The 21,849-nt window shown below is 50.4% G+C and overlaps 1 protein-coding gene across 5 annotated transcripts in view; it reads right to left on the bottom strand.

The window, feature by feature from the left end:
- LOC125952550 (uncharacterized) overlaps positions 1-21,849 on the bottom strand; it is a 66,929-nt gene that overhangs the window by 3,754 nt on the left and 41,326 nt on the right. For 2 of the 5 annotated variants that reach the window (XM_049682078.1, XM_049682077.1), the window contains exons 4-5: positions 5,700-6,843; positions 17-148 (exon numbers count right to left, since the gene is read on the bottom strand). In XM_049682078.1, coding sequence (XP_049538035.1) covers positions 17-148; positions 5,700-6,840 — 1,273 coding nt within the window. In that variant the 5' untranslated portion in view covers positions 6,841-6,843. Of the gene's footprint in view, positions 1-16; positions 149-5,699; positions 6,849-7,676; positions 7,852-21,849 lie in introns of those variants that run through there. The other 3 variants (XM_049682074.1, XM_049682075.1, XM_049682073.1) reach the window with 2 other exon arrangements.

Consider the following 21,849-nt stretch of genomic DNA (forward strand, 5'->3'; position numbering starts at 1 on the left):
AACTGGTGTACCGTACCATGCGATTCGGTGTAAGCGGCCAGATTCTCGAGCGACAGAAACTTGTACACTTGATCCCGCACCAACTGGACGATCGTTGTGTAGATGGTGGCCGTTGCCGCACCCTTGTCGTTAATGAAGGAGAAGTAACCTAGGGGAAAGAAAGAAGAAGAGCGAGAAGAAGCGTTAGCCAGACAGACGACGAGTAGCGCAACAATTCGAGAGTGAGATTGATTACTACTTTTTGCTTTACTCATTTCCCATATTAGCATATCGGCCACCGGAGTCTCGCGCTGGCTCCGTGACTTCGGCCCCCGGGCCTATAGAGGATCCATTTATGGATTGGGGACCTTCCCAGCCTTCGATGAGATGACCAATAATTAACGAAACGAAACGAACGGCTCGAAGAGTCTCACCAACGCCCGCTGCTCATAGGACGATTGTTTTTCGTTTTTGTTTGTGAATTCCACCAGACCTTCCAAGTATCTTCCACGGGGCCTGCGGTGTGCCCGTCCATTGTGGGTTGCATCATAATGGTTTGGCACGGGGGTGGCAGCGACCCGACCGGACACCCGTCCATCCCGGCGTTGCAGCTCATTAGCATACACCCGTATGGGGACACAATCTGGTAGCAATTAGATTAACGGGATCGAGGGAATCTGTTGTCCCCGTGGGTCTACGAGGGGGTCAATCAGTAACTGCCACAGCGTCTTATTTGCCTAATGCCTCCAACCCCCCCATTCCCGGTATCGCTAGACACAGTAGCTGCTGATGATAAGCCGATGATTACCGATGAATGAATGAAAAGGAGAACGATGGAGAAGCAATAGATGAGTCGCTGCTTTCGCCAAAAACAAGACCCGCCCGTTCGTCCGTTCGGTCTACCGCATTACGCAAACGAGCTTCGGGACTCGCCAGGGTGATGATAATGATAATGATGATGATGATGATGTTATCATATATCGTGCTGCTTGGCTTCGATGATGGTGAAGGAGGAGAAACGTTGCCTTGTTCGCACTGTTCCCGCCGATAACAGACCGCCCCAGCGCAGGGCAGCTTTCGATAATTATGAGAAGCACTTTTCGGTTCCGAAACGGCCGCGCTTACTGCACGCGAATGCACGACGCAGACGGTGGATCGAGATGGTGATGGTGAAAGCATTCGAGCGAGCGATTGTAAAACAAAGTGGTTGCATCCTCCGTAAATCGCTGCCTTCTTTCCTACCCTATACTACACACACACACACGTGGGCGCGTGCACCCAGAGGCCATTTTCCGAGGCCCGGTGGTGTGAAAAATGTGTTTCGGAAAAAGCCGGCCAACCGCCGGAGCGAAAACCGCGCGATCGGGCTGGCTGGCTGGTGAAAGAACCGGTGTGAAATGCAAAACACAAACACAGATGCTTCACCAAACACTTCATTAGTTGTGGGTTAGTGGCAGTGGGTAGGGCTCCCCCTCTCCTCACCCCCTTTTGGGCCTTGAAGATGATTTGGCAACAACTTCTCTTTCTCTCGTCTGCCTCTCGTGGATGTGCATTTGTGGCGCAGGAAATTACAACATTCGCGAGTGGGAACGATGGGGCGCGCTGGGATGGGCGAAGATGCTGTAATACGCGTGCTGTTGGCATTGACATCATGTGGCTTTCAGGGCTTTCAATTTAATGTGACACAATAGTGTGGTATGCAGCGCGTGCTAATAGAGCGATAAAAGTGGCATGTTATGTTGGGAAAACTGTTTGATAATTTTAGCTTTTCATTTCCAATAGAAACAGCTGGTGCTGTCTGGCATGCAAAAGCCACTCTCCTATTCGAGGGGAATCGAGTTTATTTTCAAACGAAAAGAAGCACATATGGTCAACATGTATCAGTTTCATAGCTGCGATTGCGAACACTGGAGTGATTTATTTTGCTCAGCACATGCAAAATGGGTTAACACTGTGATCTCCCTCTGGTGAGCTAATGCCTGCCAATCATGATGCTAAAAGTGTAGTTGAGTCACCTACCATCAAACATTTGGCACATTTAATCTGAGTTTACTTTAGAAAGGTAACATATATTCGATCTTTATGGAGATACTTCGGTTTTTAATTAGATTTAATCAACTGATTCCCATACTAGATCACTCTTGCATAATCCAACGGAATTAAACCCCAATGCAGGCTTCGACATCTTTTATTTCAACGAATAAATTGATGCTCATTTGATGGCGATGCCGGGATTGATGCAACCTTTTTTTGCAGTTGATCTATTTTATAACACTCCTCTATATATATATATCCCGTTTACTAATATTCCTGGATAGGTTGAGATTGGTACGAGATTTACGTAACACAAAAAGATTATTTGAACGGTTGATAGGCAACATAAATTGGAAAGATGCCTTTTTTGGTTTCTAATCAAACGTAACGTAAGCCTTGCCTTAAGTCAAATACGAATCCAGGTTCAAAAGGAATAGTATTTCGAACCGTCGATAAAACAATATTATTGTCAATGCATCAACGGCTTCAGCAGACAGAAGATCGTCTAAATAATCTGACCATGACGTTAGCTATAGATCAACACGTGAATGAAGAGTGTTACTAACAAAGACAACTGTTGAAAACGTGAGAGATGATAACATGTGTCATCAAATGACCTTCGATCACCGATAACCAAACAACGTTTGAACTAATTTCTTGATCGAATCGATCAAACTTGATCGGTTTCCTAATTCCCGAAAGGGTCCACTGCCAAGGGCAACCGACATCAATCATAATCTAGGGTCGCACTCGGTCGAACCCCGCATGATTGGATTGGATAAACCATCAAACAAACCAAAAAACCTCTCAACAATCCCGAACACCGAAAACCGAACCGACTGGAACCGGCGGCGGTATGCGCAATCGGTCGCGATCGTCATTCGATCACCTGAGAAGGGTCGGTGGTCGCGAGAGGGGAGCACAATAAGCACATTCCATCGTTGCGGTTGGGCGTCCTCTCTACGGCTGTGTGTGTGGTTCAAGTTCATGCACAATGCAACATGATGGTATGTGGTACAGTATGCGGGTTTCCGGATCTTCTCGTTTTCCGTGCCCGGGTTCCGATGACGGAGACCCGCCACCGGGCGATAGAAAAGAATCACCAAAGATGATGATGTGCATTGTGCTAGTGAGGAGTGTGAGTGCAGTTGCACTCCGAACCGAACAATACCCCGCGACATCGATGGTCGATGAACCTTTTCGGTTCGTTCACTTCATTATAAATGATATATCTTCAAACGGAGCCACTGCGCTGTCAAGGTCTCTGAGGACCTTATAAGTTGTGATTCGATGAATTGTCAAACGAGATTTGTCGCAGCGAAGAGACATGTTCTCGCATCGCAACAGACGGATGCATCTATTGAAGAACGCGTCTATAGAAACACATATCATCACATCCACTCCAACGGCCGCCAATGACCGGGCGCGACTCGGCAGCGCATGCCGGGAATCGCCGTCCTATTCCACCCCGGGAGATCGACATCTCCGAACAACAAAACGCATCGCGCCGACAATGGCTTCAAATGCAAATTACGCACCCAAGAACCTCGATACACAACCGATAATTACCAGCTCGGAGGGGGGAGGTTCATTTCTAAGGCAACCAAAGCATCCAAGTCGTATCCTCAAGTCGTTTGAGGCGTTTGACAACGATCTACTCCGAACGAACAATACCAATACACACTACCAATGCAATACAGTGCAGTGCAGTTGTCATCGTCATCGGTCCCAGCATTCAGCGACCATAGTCTAGCGGATCATTTGTCCACCGAGCGCTTTGGTGCATTCTCACCAAAGGAGGCTTTGGTTCCATATTTGATTAATGATGATGGCGGGCAAATATTCTATTCTGATACCCTCCATATATACCGTACTCATCATGGCATTTTCTCGCTTTATCTCTCTGTCTCTCTCTCTCTCTCTCTGTCTATGTGTGTCTGTGTAAAGGATGCAGCGCTGCCCTTAGCAACTAGATCCGTCCCTCACGATAGGGTTTTGCCGGTCGGGTTTTGCTGCAATGTGGCACGACGATGCCTGACGATGCATTTTTCATTTCTCGCGAAACGCATCCAGAGGGGGCTGTGGGGTAAGGGGCGGGATAAGTAATGATGCAGCACACCGATGGGGCTGGGTGGCTGGGTGGGTGGTTACACCAAGGGCCATGCAAATATGCAGTTTTCCATCGGCAGTTTGCATTCAATTAAAAATGCACCGTCACTGCTGGGATGGGGTGGAGGAGGGAAAACGATGTAGCAAAGGCGGTGGGTTGAGGGTGGCGAGGGCGGTGCATATTTTATTTCCTATTCCAAATCCGCGGAGGGCGCTCGAGGCTTGGTGGGGACTTGACTAGTTTGCTTGCATGCTCGGAAATTGGCTCGTCCAGAACCTTGGGAAGCCAACCTCGGGGCAAGGGGGCCCTGGACGGGGCCCTGCCGGGGGTCGAAGCCGATACCGAAGAAAGCTATCGGCCATCGGCACGGGGCAGCGATTGACGTGGATTGATTGTGCGATTGTGGTGTTTGTGGTGATGATGGCACATTTTATGATTGGCATCTCTCCTCTCTCCTCTCTCTCTCTCTCTTTCTCTCTCTTCTCTTACCCACCCCCTTTCACTGCGTATCTTTCCGACAAACGTATCATCCACATACTGAGCGGCAAACAACCAGAACGACCACAACGCACGTCAATGCACGCACGTGAAAGCTTACTTTTCTCCCAACAGAGTCCGATCCCCAGAGGGGTACAAGCATGCAGCAGGCACCTACTAACTATTATGCAAATGCTCATCGCTGGGTGATCTTACGATTCGGGCAGACTATTGGTTTACTACCTACCGTTTACGATGATCTGCCCCCAAACTACTCTCTGGCATTCGAAGCCTACTGGATAGGTTTATGCAAACCACCAAATACACCAATTTACTTTTTGCTGGTGGTGCTACGGCCACCGTGAACAACAAAAAAGGAATCATTCGATTTCACGGACAAAATGTGAAACAAACACACGGCAGGTTACTTCGCGATCTTGCAAACGTCAAACTCAAAGGATAACAACATGCTCCATCACTCCACACACAAAAAAAAAACCCCAATTCGATGCCCGTTACCACGGGAACCAGCCCCGGCCCGGCCGGCCATGTCGATGCCACCCAAGAGAGCAACCGACCGACGACGAAAGACGAACCCCGCCGAAGTGAAGGCTAGAGGGACAGCATATTACGAAACGGACGCTAACAACCGTGCGACACACAGAGGAGGCATTCATCCTGCCGGTCTGGCCTGGCCTGGTCTGGTCTGGCCATCTCGATGTCATCCTACCGCACCGCAGCACCGGCTGGTAGCTGGTGGTCGACTGCAAGGCGTGACTTATGGAGTTCACGAAAACGCCAACCCATTAACCCTGTACCAGCTACCAGCAGGTCGAGTTTGCCACCACCACCACTACCACCCCCTCTGGCTGCGGCTGGTAAATTAGGGTGAAAGGATTGGACGAGAAGGTAGCGACGTTTGGTGTGACGCAACGCGAGCGTCGTCACCATGGCACGGTATCAATCCCCGGAGGCGGATCGTCGTCGTCGTCGATCGGTCAAGGAGAGACGTCACCTCGAGCGGTGCAGCGGTCAAGGGAAGGCATTTAGGACCGTTTTTTTTCTCAGGGGGATTCAGAAGCTTGTTTTGTTTACTTACCGGGATAATCCTGCGGTATTTTGTAGCCCTTCTTCCGGCTGGTGGCCGCCTTCGTATTGAATACGTGGTAGCTCTTGTAGCTCTTCATGTATCGGTACAGCAGAAACAGATCGCCACCGGCCGTCGTCGTCGTGGTCGTCGTGGTCGCACCGCTGCTGTTGCTGGCCGCCGCTTTGGTCGCCTTCTTTGATTTCGCCTTCGAGAGGCCGCCAGAGCCGGCCCGTTCCGCCGTGCTGCTCGATTCGGCCGAACTGGACGAGGTCAGGGTATGGTCATCGGTCGTAGTTCCCGCCAATGGCACCGACACCTCGGAACCGGTGCCGGATGTGGCGGTGGTGATGGAGGAAGAAGTGTACGTCAGGCGGATGACGCGTGGCAACGAGAAACGATCGAGGAACTGGTCCGCCACGAGCGGTTCCGTCAGCGATTCGGTCGATAGCTTCGAGCCCTTGCTTTCGCCGGTCGAACAGTCACCGCCACCACCACCACCGCCCCCGGATGAGTTGAGGGAGTTGAGTTTGTAGCGCTGACGTTGACGCAGAAGCGCCGCATTTTCCAGCTCGTTCCGTCGTGCCATTCGCGCGTTCTCGAACTCCGCCACCGAAAACATGTTGGCGCTGGTATCGTGCGAGTTGAAGCGTCTCAGTTTCGGTTTCCCACCATCCCGGCCACCACCACCCGGTTGCAGAATCTGCAGTGGCAGATTCGTTTGCGAGTTGAACGTTGAGGCCGCGGCCAGCGAACCATCGGTGGTGGTTCCGATGCCAGGACAAGGGCCGACACCACCGGGTGCCCCGAGGTTTTGACCGATCTTTGCCAGCAGGAACATCGGATTTGGTTTGAATTTTCCGCCGGCAAATTGCTTCTTACCAGCGGCATTCCCGCCGGTTGCGGCTGCGGCGGCGGCGGCAGCGGCTGCTGCTGAGGCGGCCGCAGCTGCAGCCGCTAGTTGCTGCTGCAGCTGGACCTGCTGCTGCTGCTGGAGTTGCTGCTGGTGCTGCTGGAGTTGCTTCTGCTGGGCGGCCGTTGGGTTCGGCATGTGCGGGCTCGACTCGATCAGCCAGTTCGCCAGATGCCGCTGGCGCTCGAACTCGATGCTGGCCCGCTGCTGCATGTCGGTCATCTTGAGTGCGTCGGTCATGCTCTGTACTGGTGGGTGAAGTAGAGAGAGAGAGAGAGAGGAAAACCAAGCGGATTAGTGACGGGGGAAAGAAAGGCTCACGCGGTATATATGTTCCAAAACACGGTGCACGCCAGTGACATTAATCAAAGAGCCGTGGCCCGGACTAGCGGCCACTTTCACGGCCTTTTACTCGAGCGAAAAATGAGCGTTCCTTGCACGCCACGCCGGGGGGTGGTGGTGGGTAGCCCGGCCAGACACTTTTGTTGCGAGCTGGTGCGAGTGGTGCGGTTATGGTATTAGACAATTTATTAAAATATATTCCAGCTCGCTACGAGACTCCATTTTGCGCGCTGCCATCACCGATCCGTTTCCGGTGTGTCCGGGTGCTAGGATCGGAGATCGTGTTTCACGATAGGGCAGAGGGCACCGAGAGCTGGTGTGCGCGCCCCTCGTACGGCATCGAGAACTGAAAGTGTAACTCTTTCGACGGCCCACGCCTTTGGTCGTCGTGACAAGGGCGGAAAATGGAGAAAATATGGGGGGCGGGTGGGCACGACTGTCCCTGGGACCCGGCCCGAGATCATCGATAGAGAAAGGTGCGGGTTTTGCCTGTCCCTGCCCGCGAAACTCTGCGATCTAATCTCTCAATTAAGTTGTCAACAATGGCATCGATCGCAGCGCGCGTGTTGTGTAAACCCCTTGGTTGGTGACGACCAAGACGACAACCAACGAGGACACAATGTGTGGTTTATGGGCGCGGAACAGGATTCAATTTTCACCCGGTGTCTGGAGCAGCGCACCACCTGGAAGGTCAGAACTGGAGTCAGGGGGGCGGCAGGGGACCGGGAACTTACGCGCTGTCTGACCGAGAGCACCGGTCAACTCCAGGGGCAGCTGGTGCCACGTTTTATGCTGCAGATTCACCAACAGAAGGACGTGCATTTTGTGTGCTTGAGTTCGTGTTTTTGCTTGATACCAGTGATCTTCTCTTTTCTGTTGATGGTGTTGTTGTTGATTCACTTCTACTTCACCACACACACACGCACACTCGCACACATGCACTAGCGATGTAGGATGCACTCGCTACGCTATCCACGATCGGACTGATATGCTTTGGGTTGTTGGAATGTAGTGCCTCCGGGGCTAGTGCGCCTTATCTTGGGAGGAGAGTGTAGCGCACAGTAGATCGACGGTCGATCGCTAGCAGATGCGTTCCTAGCACGCATCACTTTTACTTTGCTCAGTGGTGCGCGTTATGCTGTTCCACCGTCGCACCGGTTGATAAGCATGCGAATAGGATATTAATGGAATAATAATGGATGGATTAGGCTCTTCGCTAGGATCGATTCCCGTTTTACGATGCGTGAACACGAGAAGGAGATTGGCAGGAGATCGGCTTCATCACATGCCGTTCGCTCGTAATTGACTAACTGCCAAGAGAAAATGCAATTTTTGTTAGGTCTTCTTATTGTACCAGATACCGATTTCGAAAACCAATCGGCTGGGAGAATTCAGATCTCTTTGCATTGATTCAGGAATTCGAAGCCATATTATGGTGTTCTGAGAATTACTGCCAAAAGTTAGTGTAATACTGATACAGTCATCAGTCAGTCAAAAATTGTCAAAAAAGTAGAATTTGTTACAAATACGTTCGTGTTTGAGTGCAGTATGATATGAAATAATTCTTTTGTATAACAATCTCTCATTTATCTAGTCGAAATTTCGCCCAAGGGGGGGCTTTGGTTATTTCGGGTTAAAACAAGGCTCATTTTTGACGATTTTTAGTGAAGAAACTATCCAACTTTATGTTTTCAAAATAATGTCATGATCAACTACTACTTTTCAAGAATATTTGGTTTTATTTTGGGGAAAATTTGATCAAACGTTCAAGGCATCCAATCTAGAAAGGCAAGTTTGCCAAAATGTACTTTTTGCGGTGCCCATCGTAGCCACGTACCGGGTCATCAGAAATTCACAAATCAATATTCTTTTGTTAGATTATAAGTTTATCCAGGTAGCCCCGTCGAGTTTTTATAAAATTTCCTATTTTTCGAGTTTTGGCAAATTTTGGAAGTTGAAAAAGTGATGCTTTTTTCGATATTGCCTCAAAAACCGATACTTAACGTAATTAAAAAATTATTTTAAAAAAAGTACTAGAAATTTTTATAAAAACTCGACGGGGCTACCTGGCAAATAGTGTACAGATTAAGTGTTCAAAATTTCAAATCGATCGGTCCAGTAGTTTTCATGCTACGATGGGCACCGACTTTGAAAACGTAGGTTTTGGGAGTCGCGATTCAAAGTCGCGAGATGCTTTGAGCCTTGTATGAAAGGCGGATTTTCAAAAATCCATATCTTTGTCAGTTTTGCTTCGTTTGATCCCAAAATTTTACACAGTACTCCTGAAAGAATAAGCACTCATTAAAAAATGTAAAAAGTAAATGCGAAGAGATAAAATAAAATACCGAAGCCCCCCCTTAAAACTATCTGCCAAACATGTCAAAAAAGGTTACAATATTTGCAAATTCCACCAATTGATCATCGTTATGGTCATTTAAATATCATTAGTCGTGTTATCGTGTATCAGTGCAAGGATGATATACTCAAATTGTAGGACGTGTCATCTGACAGTAAGTGCTAAGTCGATGACAGTTTACCGCAAGTGAAAGTTGCAATCGTACTCTGGCACCCTTAGAATAATGTTTAACAGTGGCTGCTAATCTCTCTATTCTCGTGAATATTCTCGCTAGAACTGTCTCGAATGGAATCCTCTCTGAATACGCATATTAACCCACATACTGGGCCAGTCATCAACGCACAAACACACGCCAAAGTGGAGCATCATATCAGATTTCCACTCCGCTACCCTTTTTCGTAGACGAATCTCGGCCATCAACCAAACAATTATGCCGCATCTCATCGCATCATCACGCCATGCCACGCCACGTCAACAGCACACCCATTTCTCCACCTCTCAGGGCGGTTCCCCCCCTCCCTCCCCCTCCACTTAACCATCAAATGAGGTAAACTTATGCGTTTGCTTGCAGTTCACCGAAGTTTTGCAACCGAAGGATGGATCCACAATGCAGTTTCGCGCATTTTGCAAGATGCAGATGGTGGCGGCTCGAGGGCCCCCCACCCCCTTTCGACACTGTATAGGGCCAAATCCGGGGGCCCGGATTAAGATGGCAAACGGCCCGGCCCGGCCCGGTACCGCCCCACCGAATTCCGTTGGCTAATGCGAACGACGCGAGCAGCAAACAACGCATTTCATCAAAAGCCGGGCCGAGCGAAGTCGCCATCGTTTGCCGTTGCCATCGCTACGCTTTCGATTTTAATTTATGGGAATGAATCATAAGCCGCGGGGGTGCGCCTGGCTGGGCATGGATGGATTGCGATGCAATATTGCATCTCCTCCACCACCATCACCACATGCTACGCGTCCACGTGCCCGTTCCAAGAGATTGCGAACTACATTTCTGCGTCAATGTTTCTCTCTCTCTCTCTCGCTTGTGTGCTTCGTCTCGTGTGCGGTTACTACAACGAAAACAAACCTTCGGTAAACCTTGGAACGGTAAGCTACTCACTGCAGCCGGGCCTTTCGGCGTCGTCCCTCGGCGCCGGTTTTCTGGCCGAGGCCACCCACCGGCACACCGGCGGTGATCGGGTGGAGGCGCAATAAATGGCGCCTTAATTGCATATTTTCCATTCCTCCGATGCCAGTGCATTGCGTGTCCGTGCGTGTGTGTGTGTGATACGGTGAAAACCCCATCCCTCGCCCCACAACCCCTCAAACAACCCCTCAAATAAAAAAAAACCGAAACAAAATCGGCTCACGGACTCACGATCAGCGATCGCGGCCTCGTTGTGCGCGATGGTGTCATCCGTTGTTGTTTTCACTCACGTTCGACGCAATTTTGCGAGCCGCGAGCACTGCCAGCCCGATATGGCCACCGGCATGGTCGGCATTTATCGGAATTGCAACGGAATGGCCACCGCGATCCGATTCCAATTTCAATTGATACCGATACGACGACACCGGGAAGGCAATTATTGTCACCGGAACGTGTTACGCGAAGTTTCAAAGGATCAACTCAACAACAACAAAAAAAAATATGGCCGAACCGGAACGTACGGAGAACGGTGCGATGCATAATGTATGGGTTGAGTTGGGGGGGTGGTTCCGGTGACTTTTGCTTTCCGCCGTTTGGCGCGCGCGATTTTAGCGATTAGTTTTTTTCGCGGTCACGCGCCTTGGGTTGATGAGGTATGAGAGCCTTACACATTCACAAGGCGATTCGACCGCCGTGGGCCGCTAATCCGGGGCGCTGGTTGCTGGTTTCACTAATCATCATACGGGAAAGTGATGTACGCGGCGCGAATGGTGCGTAATGAAATGAATATTTCATCTCCATTTCACTCCTAAAAGGCTGTATCATTGGTGTATCCACCTTCACCTTCACGGAGAGCGAAATGGGAGGTTTGTTTGTTTCAACAAAGCGCCTGGTCTTAGGGGACAAAATGATCGCGATGTCACAGACCAACGTGTCATAAATCCGTTCCGCATCAAACCGAGGGCATGATAAACGATGAACTGGACACACGAACACACACACGGAGCCAATTTGCATCGTAAAGCGCTGGAATGGAAAGTATCGATTGCCAGCCGGAACGCGTCGTCGTCGACTCAGGGAACTGCGAGCACTCTTGGCCTTGGCTCTTGGACCAGATCGGAAGGCCGCGCTTAGGACGCGCACAAACAGTGCACCACCCGCGATTCAACATGTCGACTTGGTGATTTTCGCGATCGCGCTCATCGTCGTCATGCACGGTTGGCTAACGGGGACTGCTTTGCGAGGCATCAGCGAGGCAGAACGGGCAAAAGTTCTGCTCGCATATGGTGGTAAGCCCGGCGGCATTTGCATCACACCGCTATAGACGCTAGAGCTGTGCGCGTGCGTCTTGCATCTAATGCACGTCCTAATGAATGGCCAATTAGAGACGTACTTCTCGTACGGAGTACGCTTTATGGCCGCGTCTGGCCACGCAAGCTCGCAATCGAAGACGAAGACGCGCGCGGTCGCAAATGCATTAAAGCGGTAAGTGGCTGCAAGGCAGACAGACAAACCAGGCAGGCAGGCAGGTAGCGAAGGGTAATCGTGGATTTCGAGAGGATTGCAGAAGCCGGGCTCGGTGTGACCGAGTGTTGAGGGAAAAGAGTTGGGAGTTGGGATGGGATGTGATCATTTGTCGCTAATGAGATGCTCGTTGCATTTTATCGCGAGGCGTATTTTATGTGTTCCGTGCGGTTCTTCGGGTCTGCCCAGAAGGACGGCGACAATCCTGGTACATTAATCATTACTCCCCGGGGTCTGGGTGTTTATGATAAGCTGTTCGCGCCCCTTTTTTGTGCCCGAGCTATGGGAGGAAAAACGGTGGATGCCATCGATTGACTAAGTGGCGCAAGATTAAGGGTTTGGGAAGGCAATAATGAAATGAACTCTTTGCTGCAATAATGTGAAGCTTCCACTTATCGAGAGGAGTATTCTCAGAAGTATATTTGACCCCGTATGTGAGGAGTGACAAAGGAGAAGCTGTCAGAACATAGTTATACGCGTTATAGCAATCTTGATGACAGATTCAAACCAAGGTTCAAACCAAGATTGTATGTTGCCATCGATCGCGAATGATGGAAGGATCTTCTGTCGACTGCTCGTCAGTTGAAGCGCTTGATAAGAAAGGTCTCTTCCATCTGCAGCAAAAATATCTTACAAACTGCAAAGCCAAAGGTCTGCAAAAAGGGGCAAACAAAGTCGGATGCGTGTACGCGCACTTCCACGTACCGATGAATTAATCATCATGTGTGTACAGCGTTACGTTATCTTTTTGTTATTTCTCTCGATTGACTCACGTGCCCTAAAGCAAAAAGGCCGAAACCTGAACTTTCCATTTCGTCGATTCCACAGACACCTCAGATGAATAGCAAATGCAAAACGGGGGGCCCCCTCTGGTACGCCTGGTTATGGTTACCGAGAAAAAAGGTGTACAACAGATTGACATCATACAGTCCCCCTGTGCTGCGCTTGTAACACTTGTAGAAATCGTAAGAAACGTTCAATTTCTTGCGTCGTTTCGTACGCACGCCCGATTCGATCATCTTCGCCGCGATCGACGAAGACATTCAAATGAGAAGCAGGTCCACCAGCGAAGGTGTTATGGCTGGCTTTTCGCTGGATCGGAGGATGAACGTGTGCTGCGTTTGCGTTTTGCGTCCAAATAGCTGCCCGATACGTGCAGTTATCCCCAAGGTAATGACCGAAGCTTTTGTGTTTCGAATTGCGTGGTAGTTGACGACGTTATGAATCTCTGGTACTGCAGGCAACGCGAACTGCACATAATGGTGCATACGTTAAGGGCATTCAAGAAGCTATATGGTTCCAATCCTCTGTTCTCGGACTCATCGATCGAGCGTCATCGATCAATTTCAAATTAGTTCCAGATCCAAATGTTATTTTGGACCAGCTGCAAGCGAGATGAGTTTGACATCTGACACCTTCTGGCCGTTTTTGGTGAGCTCCAGTGAGCGTGCGCTCTTACGCGCTTCTAAGGTAATTGGCATTCACAATTAGGATTGTAGCGTTGGTGCTGGAAGGTACTACGTGGCGCACACTGTCTGACGACCAAACGGCAGACAAGGATTTGCAATCTTTCCTGCCAACTTTCACCAATCCTCCAATCGGTCCATTCCATTCTGGTACCTCTGGGGCTCTTCGAATTCATCAATCACGCAATTTACATAACGATCGATGATCGTTGTTGCTGCCCGTCATCCAACCGCGCGAAGGCTGAGAAAAAGGAGCCATCGCCCTGGCCTCGATGCCACAGTTTTTGTCTCCTTTGCGTTGACCAGCAACAATGCCAGCAACGGCCTGGTTGGCTCGTTGTGCGGTTGTTGCTTGGCGCAAAATAATATTTGGCACAGCGTCAGGCGTCAAAGAGTCCAAAGTGTGTACGTTGCAATGCCCGAGGTTCGACGTTGCATTTCATACACTTCTTTTCGGTTTGTTTATTTGATTGACACTCCTTTAAATCGCTTGAAGTTAAGAAGAGGGAGACAGATCAATTGTCGCCATCTTGCACAAAGGATAAAGGCGAGGAGGAGGAGGAGCGGCTCGTTGATCCCGGATGCGGTAAGGTGCTTCACGGTGATGGCATCATCTCCGAAGTACGCCTCATCTTAGCCCGTTTGCTACAATTATATCATAATTAGGCGTGCGCTCGACGCGCGATCGCGATCACTCCAAGCGCCATGTCAGTCGCGCGCTCCATGCGATCACTCCTTGGCATGTTTTGGGTGGGGGAAGAGGAGACTTGAGTGGCCCAGGTCGAGTGCGCAATTAAGTGCGTCTGTGTGCACGACGATCCACCACAGAGAGTGTGTGTGTGTGTGGCGACCAATTTGGTCTGCCTGAGTGCCGCAGGGGGTGGCCAAAGATGATGAACTGAAGGTGCCTAATTCGGCCACCCATTGGCGCTGTATTTGGATCGCATTAGCGCGCACGTGTGTATGTGTGTGCGTATATGTTTGTACTAGACTTATTATGCTAATACACTCCAGCGGGGAAAAAAACACGTGACCAGCGGACACCGCGGTGCGCCACCTAAGTTAATTGTCTACATAATTGCGATCGTGAGACGTCCCAGCTGTAATGGATATTAGCGCCAGAGCTCATGATTACTGCGTACTGCGGACGGCAAGGTGAGGTCGGATCATCTATCAGCGGCGGGTTCCAGCTGGGCTGGGCCAGGCCGAGGGAGAAGTGTTTTCGGTTACATATCGGCGCAATTGGAGCACCCGTCGGTATTATCGAACCGCTGCAAGAAGACACTCGCTGCGATCGACTCGACGAGGTGTCGTTATGCTGTCGCCAAAAGTGGGGTGGCGGGTCCTGTTTTTGTTTGTTTTGTTAAGCGCATTCTTATGCTTGGATACAGGAGGGGCGGTTGTTGTTTACATTCCCAATTGATATTGCATAAGGACAATTGGAGGACATTCCGGGGGACGACAGAATTTGAGACGAGACGAGGTTGTTGCGACGGTATAGGAGTCAAGTTGCCGAGCTTCAAGCTTTTTCAAGGTCATCGATATGATCGTTGTTTATTATGTCACTTCTTCTGCTTACCAAATTTGTTGTCTGGACCTTACCCCATAAATCGTATATTTTGATTTGATTGCTGAAAGCGCGATCACTCCTCGATCGCTTGATCAAAACAACAAACGGCGTTGATCAGCTTTATGCATTCAACCTTATTTCCTAAAAAAAAACCACACGCACACATCTCGCCATCGAAACGACTAAAGTAGACGTTGCTTCTGTAGCGAACGGTTTCTCTAATACTCTCCCCCCCAGCCGGGGGCGAGGTCCGCTGATCAGCTTGAACATGACGATCGATCGAGTGCGCTTTCGATGTCGTAAACTGGAGACAACACCGCGCGGGGGAAAAAGTGTTATGAAAACAAACGGTCCGGTGACGGGAGTAACAGGTGGAAATGATCCACCGAATGATACGGCGTACGACGGTCGCCGTTTGGTCAACGACGACGTGGACACGGCGCGCGCCCTTATCGCGATCTTCAACTGTCACCGGAATCGCCGAATCGAGTAGCTCCTCCGCAACGACAGCGTTGTTGCGTTGCTCCAGATTTCGGTGTGTCTGTGTGGCGTTGTGTGGTGACGGATCCAAGATTAATGTGGCCATAAAATGCTTTAATTGTTTCAACCACGTCTGTCATGTGGCCAACATGTGCTGTGCTGTGCCCAGCCCAGATTCCTGCTTTGGGCTAATCCTGTGTGACGATCGCGTCTCATAGAGTTCACCATCAGCAGGCACACGGCAAGGCAAGATGGATGGGGAAGCCAGTTCACAGTTGAGTCTACGACCTCGGCGCATGGCCCCGGGCGGCTCATCTTCATCCTGGGGCGTTGCAACTTTTTGCACACTAATTATCTCGCGCTTACGATGCCGACAGACCGACGCTCGCGACGACGCGACGTTGATGAACGTTCGACATTCTAGCGGCTTAATGGCTGCACCGCCGCACCACATTCGGACGAATGGTCAAAAATGTGTGATTTATGTGGTAATTAAGGCGAAATGAGAGACGCATTCACAGCAGCACGGCTCGGTCTCGAGATGCAGTTCGCCGTGGCCCTGGCCGAATGCCGAAGGAGGTCTACAGGCTAATGCCGTATACGATGAGCGGTGGCGTCGAGGCGCTAATCATCTGACAAACATATGTGAATTTGGTCGGACGCGTCGGTTTTGATCCAGGCAAGAAAGGCAACTCATTCCGACCGCAACACCACCTTCCTTCCTTCTCTTCGTCCATTCTGACCAACAAGCATAATCCAAATCCGCATCCACTAATGATACGCGATCGCTGGTAGTTGCTGAGCTGGCTGCAGATTGCAACATCCATGGTTAGTGCCTTTGTGGCGGTTTTCAGTGTCCTTGGCCGTGCAGAAAAGGCCGCCAGAACGCATCTGCCGGATCGAGGTTCGTTGCTATAGATAAGAGCAATACACCGAGAGCTTAATGGATTTGCGAGGGACATTTCAAGGATCGTGATCGACGAAGGTCATTCTCTTGAGTGCTTGAGTCTGCGTTTCTTGGGTACGCGTCAGTGCCACACCTCGGTGTCTGTGATTCCATCTCGAGAAACTCGAGCATGGCCACGACGACTCCACCCCACCGTGTGACCTTTCGGATCAATCGAGGGGTCGAAGTAGTTACTTTCGCTTCTCCGGACACAGTCTCTATCGTTCGGTCGGTGTTTGGAGCTCCTCATTCATCACCACGACGTGTGTTTGTGCCGCGCGTAAACTCCCCTTTAAAGATGCATCGTGAAGGGGAAGGGAGTGGAAATCGGCTGCATGGAGTGTGTAGGCGCAACGATCGCGATCATGTGCGACGTTCGCCGTGTAGCGAAACTGCTGAAACTGCAATCGTTGAAAGCGGAAATGTGGCAATTGCTGACGATGGCACCGGAACCGGGTGTGTCCCTGGTATCCGTCGTCAACCAGGAAAACGGCACAAACAAGTGCTGAAAGTGCAGAGCCAGCTAGCTTTTATGCTACCCACTCTTTACCGGCTTGTTTTGCTTCTTCTCGGGCACGTTCTGCACTCTAAGCACAACAGCCGATTCCTAAACATTGGCGAGGCGATGCTCTGACGCCGAGATGATCAGTGCAGCAGCAGCGTGTAGGGCTCCGATTACATGGGGCTACGCCAACGTGCGCCCCCAGATCGTATGCTGATCGTACGAATGTTCCATTTTATTGCTTCGGCAACCGCGCTTCACGTGCTATTGTTTTTCGAGGATCCCAATTGGCACACGATCGTGATTGGTTTGTAACCGAACCACAAACTCAACCGAGACACCGTCGACCGTAGCGGGAATCGCCAACGATGCGATGGCGAACGTTTATGTTGCGCGAGCGAGGCACCGGAGACAGTTATCGTAAACATATGTCCCCCGTTCCGTTGCTCGCCACTCGTTTCCCCACGTTCTGTCCACCATCTCACGTGCCCCTTCGGCTCAAGCAAAGGATTGGGACACAACACAACACCCCACAACACGGTACAACACAACCAGCACCACGCTCCGGCTCCGGCTCCGGCTCCGGCGGGGTGCAACATAATCGTCGGAACGTGCCGATTTGCGGGATTCGCGTTCTCGCGTTGCTTCCACCCTCACCTTCCACCATCTTTAGCTCCACACAAAAGGCATAGGACGAGGTGGACCGTTTAGAAGGCTTACAAAGTGTCGGTTTTGGACGGACGGAACGTGGTGTGTCCACTGCAAACGAACGAACGAACGAACGAGTGGCCACCGCCGGTTACTTGGTGCCGCTAGATTGTTCTTATTATGATGTTGTGCTGTCGGAGCGTGCAGCGTGTTGGCGTGCAGACAAACTACCGCCCTCCCCGCTCCGTGGTGCTCGCGTATGACAACCATAAATGATCGCTAGCGTGAGCATGACGCGAAGGCAACAGAACAGAACATCAGCAAAACCAAACATATTAGATCGATGATCTCGTGTGCTGGTGAAGCTCGTGAGCAGCAGCAGCGGCGGCCGTGGTTGACCTTCGAGCGCACATGCCCGGTTTCGCAGCCATTTCGACAGACAACCGAACAGAAGGGAAGGTGGCTTTGGCTATTAACCTCGATGAAATAGTGAGTTTCCCTTTCGCGATTTGTGGATGCGATTTTAAGGGAGAGAAAAAAAAAACCCCGAGGAGAACAGCGGGATGGAAAAGGGGTTTGCCTACAGCAGCACACCACCATCAACACTACCACCATTGGTCCGGTGCATTGGTAACTGCAATTTGCTGCAAACGGCTACCACAATAATCGAAGTACTTGAGGCCGCAAACCATTCGTTTATCCGGGCTTGTGCGATGGTTTGTCATTTCTATCCTCAGGGGGCGATTCTCCGTTGGCACCCTTTCACCCACGTGTGTGTGTGTGTAACGGAGCTACCGTGTTGGGTCCTGGTTTGGCCTACAGCTTGCGGGGTGGCGGCTTACGTATGCATCTTGCTTTAATGCACCTCAAAAACTGCATCATCATCTTTCGCACGCCATGACCGGTGCCGGTGTAGTGCCGCTCTCGGTTGGACGATTTATGTTGGACATAAAAATATTTCTGCCCCGCAAATGAAATGTTAACGAGAACGAGACCGGAGGGTAGCGCGTAACGGTCACAACAGCTGGGGTACCATTTTTGTTTTCGGCGTATAACTTGTGGCACACATTTTGGGTTGGGAGATGAATATTCCAACCGGGTGCAGCATCTGAGGCTAGCCTCCCCCCCTTCTTCTGGTCCCGCCAAGTGCTAACGAGATACAGCAAATCATCGGGATTCGTGCACACTATCGGTCGATCCTCTGGTTGCTACTGAGTAGTGAGATTCTGAGCCGTTCGTCTGCGCAGTGTTTGCCATTTGATTGATTTGCTGATTTGGCACCGGGGCACCGATGGCCATTAGCATTCCCAGCAGCAACATTGTTGCATGTAAATCCGGCGTCGTTGAATGTAGATACCGATCGATCAGGACATTCCCAAATTTGCAATGAAAATCCGGCGTTGATCGGACGATACGCTGAAGTCTAAATCGAGATCTGCTCTAAATCGAGAACCGTTAATAGTGCCACATCATCAGCATGGGGAGTAAATAGATCCCCCATAGAGCCACGATGAATCCGCATAGACATGTTGGCGACAAAAATGCTAACTAGCCGTGCGTTGAATTACATTCGGTATCGCATAAGTTGGTGGCTGCGATGCTGATCAGGCGTGCTGATCGGTATTGCCCTTCCGTTTCGGGGGGGTCTAACCTCGGGAGATTATATGCTGCGATAATCGGTGCGGCTGCGATTTGTCAAACATCTCGATCTCGACCTCATTTATCAAATCACACCCCGACTCCTGCGCCGCAGTAGCACACACACGCCATCCTGTGTTTGGACAGCGCGGGGTCGAAGAATTGGAACGGATTCGAGCGACCGACCGGCCCGGCCGGAGATCGTCAGGCCCCGCCGTTCGCCCCGATAGCTTATTAGCCCCCTCGAGCGAACTGATTCGATTCGTGGATTGCGTCATTGTGACAACGAAATCGAAATCATAATCGTACCACGGAGGTGCGGGGTGCCGGGTGCGGTGGACCCACGACTCCATCGTGTGGATCGTGGATGATCGTAATCTGGCAGCACATCGTATTATGACAAGCTATCTATCCGCTCACCGCGCACACCGACGGAATCCATTTCCATTTGCCATCGCGATCGCCATCGTCTCGAATTTGAAAGCAAATCTCGTGCGAGCGTCACTTTCTGGGTTTTGGGCTTTGGTATGTGATTGTGCTTTGGCTTTCGAGAAATTAGCGCGCTCGTATGTGTTGGTCCACTGGCGGGCTACCACCGATTAGGCTAATGATGAAGAAGCATTTAATCCATATCTCGCCTCGGTTGGCTCGTCGGCGTCCAACGCGTCTACGTAAGTCGAAAATTACTCTTTTCACTCTTTGTGCGGTGCGGTTAACGCACCGCGGCGTGTAGCGCATCGTGATATCGGGGATATCACTGATACTGCACTTTGGCAACAGTGGCGTCGACGTTGATGCGGTGGCTGCAGTAATTTCGATTCAAATCATCGACAGGTGCTGCGAGTGGTTTCTCACTTTGGTCTCATTGCGGTTCCTTTGTTTAAATGTGTTTAAACTTCGGAACAGTGCTGGGATTCAATTCATGTAGAAGAATGTCATATAGAAGAGATATAGTTGGGTTTGAAGTGGTTCAAGAGAATATTGAGAACCGTGGATGAGCATTAGGTCGATTCTAAACAGGCATTTGGAGACATGTACCGTGAGTGTAAAATTGAAAGTTACTGAACATGATTTTACTAGCAGTTTGTAAGTATTAGCTTAGAGATAGAGGGATGCTCTTATCCCAAAACTTTAAGCGTATACTTTACTTATTCTAAAATCATATGGTCGTCCTTGTATTACTGGAGATACGTCCAGTTTGATCCCACGGATAGAACATCATTTGAGTCCCTTGTTGTCTCTAGTGAACAGTATTAAAAGACTAGTGAGATCTGGTCCATACCGAGCCATACGACGATGAGAAAGGATGTCAGCATATATAGAAGATTTTTTTGCCCCAACAAAAGCCCTGATTTGGGTACTATTACTAAAAAGAGTCCACTTTCTCATATACTCGCTAATCCGTCTCAATTAACAATACTAATCGAAGCCTTTGGTGGACATCGTTCCAGCTTCTGTTCGATACCTGAGCAGGCCATTGACGGTTGCTAATGCGTATCCAACGTATTGCGTAGCCGATTACACCTAACTCCGTATGTTTAGCATAGTACGGTTGATTTAAAGTGTCTCCCGTGTCGTTTCTCACTTCGCTTAATTGGAAAGTTTACTCCCCGAATGTCGCTCTAATGGGGCGTCTGGCAACCAAACCCCTATTGTAACCTAGACCGAGACTTCAGTTTTATCCCCCATTGTTAACACTCGCTCAGCGCGCCCAAATCAGCGTCAGGCTTGAGCGTCAATTGGATTCGGTTGCGCGCGATCCCTTGCGCGGATGATTTCGACACCACGATGATCTCGGTGGTCCCCAAAACTTCCCATCGATCGCGATCACCGGCGATCGCTGGCGCCCCAGACTGGTCACCGGCCGTCCGATGGCGGCCTTTCCGAACGGGTGGCATAAATTATGTAATTTGCGATACGGTTCAACCCAATCGCTTCGAATTTACCCTTTTCATCGGTTCCATGCTTTTGCGCCACTTGTTAGAGCGCGTGTACGAGCGCGGGAGTATGTCGACGCGATCACATCAAGCTCTAGCACCAGCGTTTGCGGGGGGGTTTGGGACTTTTTTCTGTTCCCTGTTTTACTGTTTTATTGTTTGGCGTTTTTTTTTTGTGCAAAGTAGCAGTTTAACGCTCGATTCGGTAAAGTGTGGCCACAATGCAAATGTAGGTGGTGTTGGTCCCGGTCGGCGGCTTGGGATGTGTGTGGTTTCGATGACTAGCAGCAGCGCAACAGACGGCCGCCTAGATATGGTGCTTAGGCAGTATTACTTCAGTAACTACAGAGTTGCCCTTCCACAGCGCAGGTGATTGATATTGACATCGGTGGCGGTGGCGGTGGCGGCGGCTGCAGGGGGTCCATTGTTCAAGCTGCTAACGAACCACCCTGAGACATGCTTAGCGGCGTGTCTGTGACGTGCGTTTCATGAGCGCAACAGTGTGCCGCCTGTTTGTTGAATTGTGGGAGCCGCTGCAGATGATTGCAAGTCAGGCAGGCAGTCTCCTTCATGCTTACTTCCAATTCCGTCAGCCGCGTGGAGCCAATCGTTTGCAAATGATCTTGCGAGAAGCTCTGAGAAGTCACATCACAATCGCATCGCGCGCAAACTATAAAGAGAGGCCTAATGCAGGTGTTCTAC

This window comes from Anopheles darlingi, chromosome 2 (assembly GCF_943734745.1).
Source record: "Anopheles darlingi chromosome 2, idAnoDarlMG_H_01, whole genome shotgun sequence".
Lineage (NCBI taxonomy): Eukaryota > Metazoa > Arthropoda > Insecta > Diptera > Culicidae > Anopheles > Anopheles darlingi.